At 40.6% G+C, this 15,165-nt stretch overlaps 1 protein-coding gene across 1 annotated transcript in view; it reads left to right on the forward strand.

Annotated features, from left to right (window-relative positions):
- The window catches only part of MICU1 (mitochondrial calcium uptake 1), a 129,325-nt gene that overhangs the window by 38,124 nt on the left and 76,036 nt on the right, over positions 1-15,165 (forward strand). Inside the window, exons 4-5 of the mRNA XM_081004734.1 lie at positions 2,067-2,229; positions 8,972-9,015. Of these exons, the coding sequence (XP_080860860.1) occupies positions 2,067-2,229; positions 8,972-9,015 (207 nt within the window). The remainder of the gene's footprint in view (positions 1-2,066; positions 2,230-8,971; positions 9,016-15,165) is intronic.

Below are 15,165 nucleotides of genomic sequence, written 5' to 3' on the forward strand. Positions count from 1 at the left end.
ACCAATAAAAAAATAGAAAGCATCTCTATACAGGGCTGCCTTCAGGTGTCTTCCAAAGGTTATATAATATCCTTGACATCTGATGGGAGGGTGTTCCATAGGGTAGGTGCCACTACCAAGAAGGCCCTCTGCCTGGTTCCCTGTAGCTTCACTTCTTGCAGTGAGGAAACCACCAGAAGGCCCTTGGTGCTGGATCTCAGTGTCCAGGCTGAACGATGGAGGTGGAGACACTCCTTCAGGTATACAAGAAGCCATTGTAGACAATACCTAGACAATACCTAGACTGCAAGGATCTGGGATGAAGTTCCTGCTCTGCCACGATGTTCACAGGATGACCTTGCACCAGCCAAGACCTCTCTGCCTAACTCTACCTCACTGGGTGTTGTGAGCAGAAAATAGAGAATGTCCCATGTACAGTGTCCTGAGTTATTTGAAGGAGAGGTAGGGTATGACTGCAGTAAGTGACAACAGCAGACAGATTCTTACTCATGTTCCTGCAAAGTTTTGAATCAAATTGTTGCATAAGGTGTGTACAATCTGTAACGTGGAATGATTTGGCTTTTAACAGCAGTGAGAAAGCACAACTAGGCTACAGAGGACTTCAGATACTGCAATTGGTCATGAAATTGCTGTGTCAGCTTTTCCCTGTCCTATTTTTCAAAATTTAGCCAGGCTTAGATCCATGCTAAATTAAGATAAACAGCTGGAAGAGTTGTTAGCACTTGCTTCCTTTTACAGTTGATTTGTCTGACCTTAAGCTGCAGTTTATTAAGAATGCAAAAGATGGGAAGCTGATGTAAGCTGAACTTTCAGGTGGTTTTGCTCTGCTGCTATGTGCCTTGAATTGAATTTCTTTAAAATATACTGTAGAGTATTGATTGAAGGTAGTTTTTGCATAGTCACTCCCCTCCTCCCCACTTTCTATGAAACAGTCAAGCACTTTCACTCTGCCCCTAACCAGAGTTCTTAAAGCTAATGTGCAAATCCTGGTGGAGATGGACATTTGAGAGTGAGAGCATTTTGAAAAAAGGCCATTTGGTTGATTAAAGACCTAATGTGGCAAAGTAATCATGTGTCTGCGTGGGGGATGTACCCCTTTCACTTATGCCATGAATTTGATGAATGGCCTTAGGGAAAGCTGTTTGACTCAGTATAGGAACCGGGTAACGAAATCTGTTCTGTTATGTATCAGACAGTCACCTTTTTTATTTTTTCCCAACAATAGTTATAAATAAAGTTTTTATCCCAGGCTGTGTACCTGAATTGGATTTGATTTTTTTAATATATTTGACATTGTTTCTTATATTGCTGGTGATTTTTATTATTATATTGATTCAGAATATTTGCTGGGAAGCCATTCATAAATGGAATTAAATGAGTTATAAAGGGGTGTATGTGCAAGGACCACAACATTTAGTGCTCAAAATGCAACATTTTAATAACTAGTTCTGACCGTTCAGTCACACTCTAGCATGGCCAGTGAACACAATCCTGGCACAGCTGAGATGGGTGTGAACCTGCAACCTGTCCCAGACATTGTGGTCATCAGGAAGAGGGAGCAAGTTTAGCCCCCAATATGTTTCCCATATAAGTGGATGATTTCCGTATCATGTATATGTGCCATGTGTCCCCATTATTTAGACATGCACAGCCTTCTGACAGACACCCCCTGCCTGTCACAATGGCAGTTTTGCTAGTTATTATTAAATGCCACACTACTGGAACAGAGGCAAATACTTTTTACTGAGGTACACTATATGGACTTGTTGAATGAATGATTTTGGTCACAGAACAATAAAGACTTGTTGAAATTATCGTGCTTGAGGGCTTAGAAGAGACTATAGTGATAAAGGACCCAAAGAAAAGTGAAGAACCAAAGTGTTTGGTTGGGTCGATGTTTAACAATAACTCTGCCCATCACTAAATCATTCCCTTTTCTATATGTAAGTTGTGTTATTGGTTAGCATTTTGCAGGGGTTGTATATGGAATTACCTACACTTGTCAAAGCAAATAGTCGTGCTGTTTGAATGGGGGGATCTGATGTTCTCTTTCTCTATATTTTTAGGTAATGGAGTATGAAAACAGGATCCGAGCGTACTCAACTCCAGATAAAATATTTCGCTATTTTGCAACCTTGAAAGTAATAAGTGAACATGGAGAATCAGAAGTATTTATGACCCCACAAGATTTTGTGAGATCTATAACTCCAAATGAAAAGCAACCAGAAAGTAAGTGACCTTGTATAGAATGACAGCAGGTATATGTGATTATGCAGAAGTGAATTCTTGGTTATTGTAATCTGTTTAAAAGGTTGATTGTCTTATTTCATTTGTCAACTAGCAATAGCTATAAATTTCTATATAGAGATATTGGCTCTGGCTATTTCTTCCTGAAATGAGGCTCAGGGATGATGATTTAATTTTCAGCTTCTTTGGTTGCGTCTTAGGTACCGAAGGGCCTCCCCACAGTGTTGGGGGCTGTTGAGGGGGCAACTTAATTGCAGGGAATACTGAAAAGTTGAAGAAGCAGAAACAAATTGCTCCCCTGAAGACAGAGCTTGGAGTAGATGGAAATAGAAGCTAATTATGCAGACTTTCAACTCATAATTTTGCTTTTAGCTTAAGGCTACCATGAAATATAAGTGGATGCTTCCCTGTCATAATGGAAGTTGTTGGGAGGGGGGGGGGAATCTAAATTTATGAAAACTGTAGGCCATCACTAATCTCTAGGCTTGGCTGCTCAGGTGACAAAAACATCTTAGAATATGCCCTTCCAAAAACAAATTAAAGGAAAAAACAAGTAGCATTCTCCAGTGGCTATTATAGAACAAGTTCATGAGATGGTGTTGCAAAGAGAAAAGTATTTTGAGACTCTTCATACAGTTTTATGTAGACCTAAAAGATGCAAAGCTGCAAAGAGCTTCACATATTTTGTCTGGGGTTTTTTAAAACACATACCAGCACACCTCTAAGCTAGGCCAGTAACGTTATCCTCAAATGGCAGATGGTTAGAGAGCAGAGGCTGAAAAGGGGTGGACTTACATAAGACCAACTGGGGGTTGCACCCAGGAACTTCTATACAGTATAGTTCAAGTCCCTTAGCCACTACATTATATCTGCTCCACATGGATAACATGGAGGTGCACTCCAGGAAAACTTTCCCCAGTCTACATTTTGCTCAGGCTTCAAGTGCTGACAATTTCTCCCAGTTGAGAAGTTCTCTCTCTCTCCCAAATCAGGATGTTTAAATGAGGCTTGTGAGATTCTTGGCTTTGCTTGTGTGGAGCTAATTGGTCCTTGAAATACTTTGCTGGTGCAACCCATATTGAAACATACAGACATTAGCCGTTTTGTCTCGAGACAGTGCAATTGCTCCAGACATATGGTTAGAGGTAAGTTATTACAGAATAACGACAGGCTTTACTGAGAGAAAATGTGAGGGAGCAGGTATTAGGAGGGAAGGGATGCTTACGGGAAGTAATTAAGATCTGAGAGGGGCTCTTTACTATGTAAAACACAGGTTGTTAGTGACCTGGGGTTACTGTCTGATGGATTTTGAATAACTCTTGTGAAAGGATCATTGCCAAGTAGTTTCTCTGAAACCTCCTGTATACCTCTTGATCTCTACTTAAGCATTTCTAAGGAGAAGCCAGTAAATTGAAATATCTGACCCAACTGCTGTCATATTTTTTTAAGCTTATGAAAGTGCAGTGTGTTAGTAATGCATTTTGATTCACTTTAGACTACAGTAGTTTTGTTTAGTATGCTTTATGTGAACTATGCACATTCCCTAAAGACTATATATCTTGGGCAGAAGTAGCTGTTTTAAAAATAAACATTCTTTAGAACTTGTTTGATGCCAGAATACAGAAATTTAATTTCCGTGGTACTAGGTATATGAAGTATTTTATGATACTCAGTTATTCATCCTTCTAATTACCCTGTTGGTTAAGTGTCATATCGAAGACCCTACAATATCCAAGCAAATGCATTTAGGCTGCAGTGCTATCCACTCTTACCTGGAAGGAAGGCTTATGAGACATAATGGATCTGTCTTCCATGTAGATATGTGTAGGATTGTGCTGTAAAGTTGGCTTTCATGAGTAAAGCAAGACCTGTGGCCTTGTGCAGAGGCAGTCCCACGTAGATCTGAAGCCAGTTTGGTATAGCGGCTAGAGTGTTGAACCTGGGAGACCAAGGTTCAAATCCTACTCGGTATTGCAGCTGACTGGGGTGACCTTGGGCAAGTCACCGTCTCTCAGCCAAACCTACCTGACAGGGTTGTTGGAAAGTTAAAATAGAACATGGGGTGAACCGTGTGAACCACGTCAAAGAAACTGGGATATAAATATAATTTTAAAAGCGGCAGATAAGTCATTTGAGGGAGCAGGAGACTTTTGCACAAATGTGGACTGGACAAGCAAAAGTCAAACTTAGGGATGTCTTGGTCTGTAGGCAGTGAGTTATGAGGAGGGACAAGGCCATGGAAGGGGTTGAAGGTAAGGAGAAGAAGTTCGTGTAGGTTAAAGGCACATACATGAAGCCAAGCTAAGGATTTTAAGAAATGGCATTGCTGCTTAAAATGACAAGAGGGCACTTTTTGTCCCTCGTGTGCTATAAAAAGCACTCCATATTAAAATTTGTTTTTCTGTTAAAAGATTTAGACATATCGAGTGGTAGGGCAGGACTATCAGCAGCAATTATTCATGATAGGTAAATGGCATTTTGCTGTAAAGAGGGAATATATTTATGAATACCAGATGCTGGGAACATGACATCTGGGAAAGTCTTTCGCCATACCATGTGAGTACCACGTGAGGTGGACCACTGTTAAAACAAAATTCAGGACTACTTGGGCCTAGTTTATCGGTGACTCATGTGCTCACAAGAGCATCATCAAACAAACCTATTTTCCATGATGCTTTTGGAACAAACCCCAAATTCCAATATCCTACCAAGCCTAAGCATGCGTGACTGAAATAACCACAAATTCTTCTCAGTTTCCCTCTCCTTCTTTTGTCTCCATTTTGTCTGGGGTTTTTTAATTGTAAGCTGCTTGGGGTAGTATAATGGTATGGGGTTGCTCGTGCGTAAGTTGCCGCCTCTCCTGGCTATGTTGCCTTGTTAAACCTTTCTGTCTGGACAGCCCTTCAATTCGTGGCTGCCTCAGTCGCTAGCAGAATCTGTCAGTGGGCGTTTCTTAAACCTTTTCCAACATAAAAGTTGTTTGACACCCAGTCTCCTTCTACTTTCTCTGCGCGGAAGTCTTCTGCGCAGGGAGGGTGTGGGTAGCGGAGGACCAGTGCTCTCCCCGCTGGTGTCCGGTGAAGAGTCTGGGAGCCCTCTCTCCAATTCCCCCATCTGCCCCTCCTTATTCCTGGTGTTGCACTGAATTGCTTCCCCATCTGCTGAGCTGCCTCTCTCCCTGCTGGGCCCTTCTCCAGCATCATTAGAGAGCCTCGCCTCCACCTCTAGCTCCGATGTCAGTTCCCTGACAGGTAGTAACTTGTTCTTCTTTGCAAAATGCATAGAGGGCATTGTATAAAATAGCAATAAACTTAGCACAAATTCTTTAGACCCTATCAAGCTAGAACCCATTGATTTCAGTGGGAGAGATTCAAGCAGGTGCTTAACTCTCCCGTTCAACTTAAATTACCATTAAAAGTGTGTGTCTTTGGACATGCAAAAGTTTTTTTTTTTAAAAAGCCAGTGTACTCAGGTGATCGTTCTTCAGCACAGCATCCACAAATCGAATGCACTGCTTGACAGTCTTATAACTTTTTTCCTCAGCTTATGAAGCTGATGACAGTGGAGATTTTATTGCCTTGGCTTAGGAGAGTCTCAGAGATCTTCTGAGTTGATTAATAACTCTGTTTCCTGCACCATGACCATTATGAACTTCTGAATATATGGGAAGCATTTTATCATGTTTACTCATAAACAGGTGGCAGTGCTATATATCTGCCTTGCTGATCAACGGCTGCTGGTTTCCCCTTCTCTCCCTGTTCCCCACATCTTGCCAGTCTTGAGTAATAAGACGACAATGTCATTATTTAAAATTTCATCTGGAATTCTTTTTGTATATGTGTATATAGAAAGAAAAGAAATAAAATACAAATAGACTGAATATGCATGCCTATGGTTGGTTACCAGTTCTGGCTTGGGTGGTAATCCTCACCATGTCTATTCAAAAGTAATCCAATTGAATTCAATAGCGCTTACTCCCAGGTAAGTGGTGTTAAGATTGCAGCCCTAGATGTTAACCATAATATGCCAGTTTGGAAGCTAAACACATAATGGAGAAATGATTGAGTAGCACGGAGTTGGTGCTGCAGACACACATGGCTCATTCATAGTGGTGGAGCATCATCATCATCATCATAATTTTATTATTTATACCCCACCCATCTGGCTGGGTTTCCCCCAGCCATTATTTGTTCAACCATTTCAGCAGAACTACCACTGGGTTCTGCTGCCTTAAGATCTGGTGTATTACTTCTAAAACATCTACCAAGATCTTTCAACTGGAAGGCATAGCCACCATGAATGTAAGAGTCCTCCATAGCCATTCTGTAGGTATCATTCTGAGGTCTTTTTTATGATTTAATGGCTATGATTAATACTGCCATGTGTTTGAATTTAATCTTCATGAAAATCATCCCATATTTCAAGAATACATTCCCATTTTTGTGTTTAAATGTGTAAAAGTTGGCCATGAAAAAACTTAATTGGCATCCCTTGTCTTTCTAATAGTGTAGTAGATTGTATTTTAGACATTTTAGTGCTTAAATGGGCATTAGCAAGCATCTTGCCAAATATGGCTGTTCCATATGAGTCCTATCTTCTCTCTTAGCTATGAATAATGAAATGTCTGATTTTGTAGGCAATGGTGATAACACAGAACAAAATATGCAGGGTGGTAATCTATCTTCTCATATGCTGTGAATCAAATTATTCTAAGTATACAGATCATATTCTTCCCACATAACAAACAGACCAGGTTGTTGGTTGAAATTCTTAACACGCATTTTTGTCTCAAACGTAGCTGGTTCTACATTCTGTTTTTCTCAGTTGGAGTGTATTTGCTCTGTGGATTAGTTTATCCTCACTGAATTGTTTTCTCTCTTCCCTTCCTGGACCTTATTAAAGTTTCCAATGTTGCAGAGGTCCCATGCTGTTTATACCACATCAAGTCTTAAATCAGTCAATAACTATTTATGTGAGTTAAGTTTATAGTAATATAACTTATTCATAAACTACTTCTTCCACAGTATCTCAGAACTAATCCTTGCTGCTTCTTTCTCCCATACAAAATCTGCTAACATTTAGGGTTGTACTAAACACGATGTAATATAATAAAGAGGAATAGCAATTTAGGAGCCGTCAGTTTCTTAACAGTGCTCTGTGCACTTTGGAACACCCTGCCTATTGAGATCCAGCAGGAGCCTTCACTGTATTCTTTTCGGCACCTGCTAAAAACATTCTTGTTTAGGCAAGCCTACCCAGATGCTTAGAAAGTTGAAGTAATTTTAATCTATTTTAATATTTTAACTTTTGTATAGTTTTATCTTTTTGTAAACTGCTTTGAGGCATTTTTTTCCCAATCAAGCAGTGTATAAATTTCATCAAACAAACAAACAAAGGCAATGTCAAACTTTCCAATCATTTTAAGTCTTTCATCTCTCTTCCTCTGATTACTGGTTCATAATTCAATGTTAATAACTACCTGTGATTTTCTAGTATGAGAGATTCTCAAATACCTCATCGTATTTTGTTGTTCAAAGCTTTCTTTTCTGGCTTCTAGCTTTAATTAGGATTGAACCGTAATAAAAACAATTGATTCATTCTGGGATCCAGCTGAATTTTGTATGTTTTTAAGCAAGTTTTTCACCCTTAAATCTGACGGATAAAGTCATTTGCCCACCCTTTTGCGTAACAAAACACCTGGAACCACTGACAATCTATTGCAGAGTTTACTCTGCTTATGGAAGGCTTTTTTACATCTGCCGCTCAACTGTTGATTGGAAAAGGTAAAATTGCATCCTAAGATGATGTGGACCCTCTTGCACAAGCAGAACAGCTTCAAGCAGAAGCACAAGAATGGCTTATAGTGCCTACATATTACAGCACTGTTTGAACACATGCATAAGCTCTTTTGCGGGCATTTGCGGAATAGTTCCGGCTGCTATTTTTCTTCCTGGTTCTGAGGTTCCAGTTCATTGCATCTTGATTGCAGTGATGGGGGAAATGCCGTGCGTGGCTTCTTCCTCAATTTAGCTACCGCAAGTAGAACGCTGGTATAATGGATTGAATCCGTGCTGGAAGCTTCAAGGCTGCAAATGGTGAATATAACCCATTTGGTCTTGCGCCCCCCCAGCACACCATGTTGTGTGCACTGTATTTCATGGTGGCAAATGGCAGGTTACTGCAACATTTCTAGTACCTTTATCTACTGTTGCATCTGCTCCTTAGTTTCCTCTCCTTCTGTAAGATTAACTATTGATTACTGTCTTCTCCCTTCAGCATCTTTCAAATTTACCTTTTCTACCCACTTAGTTTGGAGCTCACAGACCATCGTTTGCTTTCAGCTTTATGAAATGAATGTTACTTAAAGTTTGATGGCAATTTTGAAATCTGTTAATGGCATCTGTTGCTTAAGGCAGTATAAATATTGAAGGACAGAGGTTAATGTATAAGGTAGTAGGGAAGGGTAGAGAAATAACTTGTGTATTCTGTTCTAAGAGAAGCAAGGTGTGGCACCACCATTATGTCTTGATATAGCTATAGCTACTATTCCCCAGATCTGTACACATTTCATAAGATATAAAATGAAGCTACTATTAAGCTGAGCTTTCCTGTACTTTCTATGTTTTGGTTGGTTAGAGCTTAATGTGTTTGAACCATGTGAATATATTTCATAACATTCAATCCGCGCTACATAAAACCTTTGCTTTTCTCTTGTTTCTTTTAGACCTCGGACTTGATCAGTTTGTGGTGAAACGCTATGATGGGAAGGTGAGATTCTTAAACCTGTGGGTGCATGCTAATTACCATTTTAGCTACTAAGGAAATGTTTGTTTTCTCCTCTCTGTCTGTGAAACTGTCTAGCAGTAAGCATAGCTGTGTTAATTTTGGAGGTGATTATAGCAGGGAATTTTTATGGGCCACCACGGAGAAGGGGACTAAATTTGAGATTCTAAACAGCCTCTCTTGGCCCGGCTTGTGCAGCACCAAGAATGTAAAACCATATCTAAGAATAAAAAACAGAGGCATCTAGCTGGCTGCTGTGGGAACAAAACGTTGGTCTAGGTGGATCTTTGATCTGATTTAGCACAGTTAATTTTAATACTTAGCTTCAGCTTCCAAAGTATAGTTGTGGCTTTTCCTTTCTCATTTGGGATAATTTCACCTGAGTGGTGTTCTTTTCACCTGTGATAGAAATTCAGTGTGTGAAATCCTTATGTCTCTTAAAAATCAAAATGGGTGTTGGATACAAGTCAGCTTGCGCTGGAGGTTGATGCTTCTACATGGGGAAAGAGAAAGGAACCTCCAAGCTTCTTAGACTGCCCTTTTACCTGTGCTGCCCTTCCTTCAGGCTAGATGGATACTCTTGCAGTTGCTGACCTCATTTTCTCCTTTCTCCTCACCTTGGGAGAGCAGACATCCTTTGTGTCTCCACTGCTGACACACAAGAGCAAGCGCAGCTTGTTGCATTCTCCATCTTAGTTAGGACTAGGATCTTTCCTCTCAAATCATGGATTTCCTGCAGGAAACATAGCTTTGTTCGCGATGTTATATCTAGGGTAAAACATGTTCCTCCCACAGTGATTCAGTGTTAAATTGAACTTTTAATCTCCAAATACCATCAATGGGAAGGTGGAATTCCCCTCCCCGAGCTCTTTTTAACTTCTTTCACTGTATATATAAGAAAGAGATGCAGAATTCCAAAGCTGCATTTGCCTCCTTGTCCCTCCTGCTCTTTATTTCATTGAGCAGCACTCTCAGGCAAAGGCAAATTTCCTTACTGCTTTCCTGCTTTGTCTCATTACTGGGCTGACCTATAATGAAGTGAACAGTTGCTGCTGTGCTTTTAAGAGCTGACACCCAGACTACATCCTTGGCCGCTCCCCCCTCCTTTCTTCGGAGGCAGGCCCGTTCTGCTCAGTCTGGAGGTGGAGTGCCATTCCCACCAGCCTGCCTCCGGAGGGGAGGGGAACCATCTTTCTCTGCCAAGCTGTGCAGCCGTAGGGTGTGGAACTGGTCTCTTCCTTCCCGTCCCACTCTGCTCATTGCACACATGGGATGGTGTCACCATCTGCCTCTGCTCCTGGCCAGCTGAAGGGGAGGATGGACTCTTTTTGACTTGGCAATAGTAACTCTGGCTTGGACTGAGCTGCTCTCAGTTTAAGCTGCTGTCGGGCACAGCAGTGATGGCAGGAATATGGGTGGGCCTGGAGAATAGGGCATTAATCCTCTCTGCATGGCCACACACCTTAATTTGTACAGCCTTCTATTTCTTGGTTATCCTGGGATGTGATCAAGACTTTGTTTATGACTGTTTTGAATATAATATTGAATGCAATAGTCTACCCTGCTGCTTATAGCGTTGCGGACAAGGATATGCCTGAAGGCAAGTTGGCTAATTGACATTGCAATAATAGACACTAAGCATATTTTCTTGCCCCTGCGGACTGGCTGTTCTGAAATTTCAGATCTTGCTACAGATCTGTTTTTATTTATGTGCATATATATATAATGCCACCAATCCTACTGAATCTATCCAGATAATCTGAATTTGTGCTGCGTAATTGTTTCAGCTCTTTTTGATGACCTTTTTTGTGACAGATGTGCTCTGTCAGTTGGTTCTTTGCATATTTATTTACTGTACCACACCGTTGACAGAAAATTTGAACTGTTAAGGACGTAACCTGTGAGAAATTCCATTGGGCTGCTTAAAAGAACATATTTTTCCATAATGGAATATACAGCGGGCATTTGCTCTCCCTCCCTCAGTCAAGTTCCAGACGTCTTTGTTTGCTGTTTGCTTCAGCAAATTGTTCTGATTGATTTAGGGTGGCTTCTTGGGCATGGAAAACCCAAATCCGGAATGCATTAGTCGTGAGCCGTGCATGTCAATATGTATGAAACTGCTGCTTTTGCCTTTACAATATACAGCAGCTTGAAAAGGATCAGCAGTTGACATACTGCTTCCATAGCTCAGTGTACATGAAAGGCTGAGCATGGGTGTGCTGGCTCTCAGAGAGGAGATCGTGGGCACTTCATTTCTTCTCAGTTCTTGCTGCTGCTTTTGTGAGCTAAGGCATGGTTTGACTTCAGCATGTCTCCTAAACCCAGACTTATGGTTTGCCTTACTCCAAACAAGCCACCAGCTGTAACCCAAAAATAAACCGTGCTTACAGCTGGTGGCTTGTTTGGAAGGAGATGAACCTCAAGCATGGACAACACACTGAGGCACACCATGGCTTAGCTCACTTCAGTGGAGCGCCAGGATTGAGGAGGAGCAAAGCACCTGCAATCTGTCCGGGAGCCCTGCACGCTCATGGTTTGGCTTATATGTGAACTAGGCCATTCTATCTTCCAGGAAGAAGTATCGATTGACAAAAAACGTGCCTGTGCCCTTTACAGTCCACTTCAAGTTCAGCTGTTAGCGCTCATTCCTAGGATGTTAGTCCTACAGGAGGACTTGGACAGCTGCCTGTGATATATTTGGATCTTAGATTTTAACCTGGGGTTAGCCATTAATTTTTAACTGCAGTGGTTAATTGGTTTGTGCCTCAGGCCCAATACAGATGTTGCCCATCAGGGAAGACTCATCTCTTTTTAAGCATAAGGAAATATATTGTTAAGGGTTTGTGCTTGCAATATAAAGATGCTGTAGGCTCTTCCAAACATTGTTTTATATCTGTGAGCAGCCTCCCTTCTACCACTTCCCAGCTCTTGTCAAAGCTTTGTGGCATATTGATTTTGTTGGCATAAACTGATGGAATTATGGAAGTCTTTCTTTCTCTTTCTCTTTAATTTAGTAACTACTAATTTTAATTTTTATTATGTTTTGGCAGGTAACTCACTGACCATTTGTGCCTCCTTTTATTTCTTGGTTCTAAGGTGTGCAGCAGTATCTTGTTCCTGAGACATGAATTGGGTTTTTTTCTTTATTTGTTTTATTCTGTGGTTCCTCTAACGATGTACAGTTTGTAATTATTTTGTTTTTGTTTTTTGTTTTTGTTTCTGTAACCAAACCTTTGCTCATTTTCTTCCCTTTCTTCCTAACCTTCCCCCCTCTCATCAGGATTTTTGGCAGGTACTGACTTGTCAGCATGTGCTTCAACCAATTTGTGCTTCAGATCCCATATGTGCACCTCCTTTTAAAAGGGACAGTATATATTTCTTATTTCCCCCATTACCTTAAAAAGACTGTTGGCTTTCATCATTTGAAATCTAAAAAGGCTTTATTTTTTAAAACATGGAGACTTAACTTTCCCCAACAAAAAAGTTGTCGCAAGAGTTCAGTATTACCATAAGTCAATTCAACGCAGAATTACTTAACGTTTGGTAAACCAACTAGGTGCTACATTAAATTTCTTCTTTTTGTGATCGTTTTTTACTGAGCAGCAATGGTTGATTTTTCCATTTTGGTTTAATAAAATCAAACAATTATTTTTCTATTCATAAGAGAGTGAGGCAAATCTGTTTTTCACAAATATTTAATTTATGTTTTGTGTGAATGGGAGGTATTTGCCTATGGGTATATTTACATTAAAATTCCAAATTTTATGCGTAAACTAATTCTCACCACATATCCCTGTACTTTGAAGCTATCTTAATCTATCTGCCACAAACTACTTGAAGATGGAACAGGTGACTGAATTCCGTTCAACATAACTGAGTGATAGAGGATCAGCTTACATTATCAGTTTCCTTGAGATAGCTACCTCTGATCTGTGTCACGAGAGAGTCAACCATGCCTTCCAAAACGAGGGGTGTTTGGGCTGAGCTAGACATGATAATCGCTGTGTTAGCATGCATCTGTAGCCATAACTATGATTAGGAAAATTAGCTTCTGTATGAGAAGTACACAGTTCAAGCACTCTCCCATTTTGTTCCTCTCCTCCTAGGACAGGGAAGGGATTCCCATTTCTCGCAAACCCACATATTGCATATTGGTTTATACCAGGCTTTACCAATCTAGTGCTCTCCGGTTGTGTAGGATTACAACTAACATCCACCCCAGTCACCATGGTCATTAGCTGAATGGACTGGGGCTAATGATAGTCCAAAACTGATGTTTGAGGAAGGCTAATTTGTGATCAGTGTTACATCTTAGAAATTTAATGTGCAGTTTTTTGTTTAAAAAAACACAAAATTATGTGTGCCATAATGCAGAGCAAATTGGGAAGGGGAATTTCAGGCTTTCTTCCTCTGCTGTGGTCCTGCAGAAAATCCCTTCCAAAGCTGGTATTGAACTAGTGCCAATGGGGGACTTTCTCCCACTGCAGATAAATTCTGTCTGCCTGTGATCTCAAAAACAACCAGCCCTCCCAATTTATGTAATTTGCATTAAAAAAACAACAACACCCTGCACATTAAATGCAAGGATGCATTCAGTATAACCCTAAATTTGCTCTTCTCTCATCCCATGATAGGATCCCAAAGTCCTGTGTTCCCTCATCATCTCAGGGGTCACATCCACACAATTTCACTAACGTTAGAAGCCCTGGAATCACATGGATGAGGCTGATAGTGGGGCCCTTTCCCACCTGGCTAGGTGGTGATCAAGAGAGACTGAGCTATGTGCATTCTGAAAGGTAGCACACTGCATGAATGAGGAGTGAGCTAATCAGATATATTGATTTACCTGTTTTGTATAACTTATTCCGTGTAATCAATAGTGTAGACACTTTTCAAGGACGGGTCTCCCTTAGGTAAATAGAGTGTTAAAGCCTGTCTGACTGCAGTTAATACTTCAGCTTATTAAAATGCATTCCCTGTGCTTCTCACCTCATGATTTTAACTGAAAGGTACTGAGGGAACTGAGGAAAAAGCAGGATACTGTAATGACAAAAATATGCTTCTAATTAAATGCAGTGATCATTTTATAAAGCTTTCCAACTCTTACATTTACTGATGTTTATGCCTGGAATGCACTTCTAATGCCTTGGGGGATTTTTCAAGTGAGAAGCGTCCGGCATGCTGATGAATTCTCTTAAATAAGGCTGCACAGATTCAAATTGAAGCAGCACTGTGTTGAGTTGCCTCTCTTGACAAGCATGTGTATTCTTGAGGAAGCTCTGACAGAACATTCCCCTGAGGAACTTCTTTCTTTAATATGAAGGATTACGCTCCAAGCAAATAGGGCATTACCTCCGTAGCACTTGAAGACTTTTGGAAGTCTGTTATGAGAGGCTCTTTTGCTAGCTGACATCTGAATATCTGTACTGACAAGCGCTGAATTGCAATTAGAAATGCAATCAGAAATTGAAAGTTTTGTCCAAATGAGAACAAAAAGGAACACAAACTTTGACAGAAAGGCTGTAAGGCTGTGCACCTTGCTAAAAACATAAAGACCAACAACATTTATTTTAATATGCATTATTAGCAGGAGACCAGCTAGGAAGGTAATTGGGTGTTTAGATGACAAGGGAGTCAAAGGTGTGCTAAAGGAAGATGAGGAGATAGCAGAGAAGCTGAATGAATTAACTGCATCTTTCTTCACAGCGGAAGATATAAGGCATATCTCTGTGTCTAAACTAACTTCCCAGGAAGGGCTTCTGAGGAACTGAGGCAAATAGTGATGACAAGGAACTAAGCTTGCCTTATTGACAAAATAAAAAGCTGGCAAATCTGGGTCTGAGTGGATTCTACTCAAGAGTTCTTAAAAGAGTTCTTCAAGTGTGAAATGGCCAGTCCTCTAACAAAACTATGTCACATCCCACCTAAGATCAGTCCCTGAAGACTGGAAACTAGTCGATGTAATACCGATTTTTAAATAGGCACCCAGGAGATTTCAGGCTGGTTAGCGTAGCATCTGTTCCAGGGAAGTTTAGGAAAAACATTATTAAAGAGTGGAGTACCAAGTGTCTAGAGGAACAAGTCTTGTTGAAGTAGAACCGGTTTGGCTTCTGCAAGGGTGAGTTCTATCACACT

Source organism: Podarcis pityusensis (genome assembly GCF_964106645.2).
Source record: "Podarcis pityusensis genome assembly, chromosome: 5".
Classification (NCBI taxonomy): Eukaryota; Metazoa; Chordata; class Lepidosauria; order Squamata; family Lacertidae; genus Podarcis; species Podarcis pityusensis.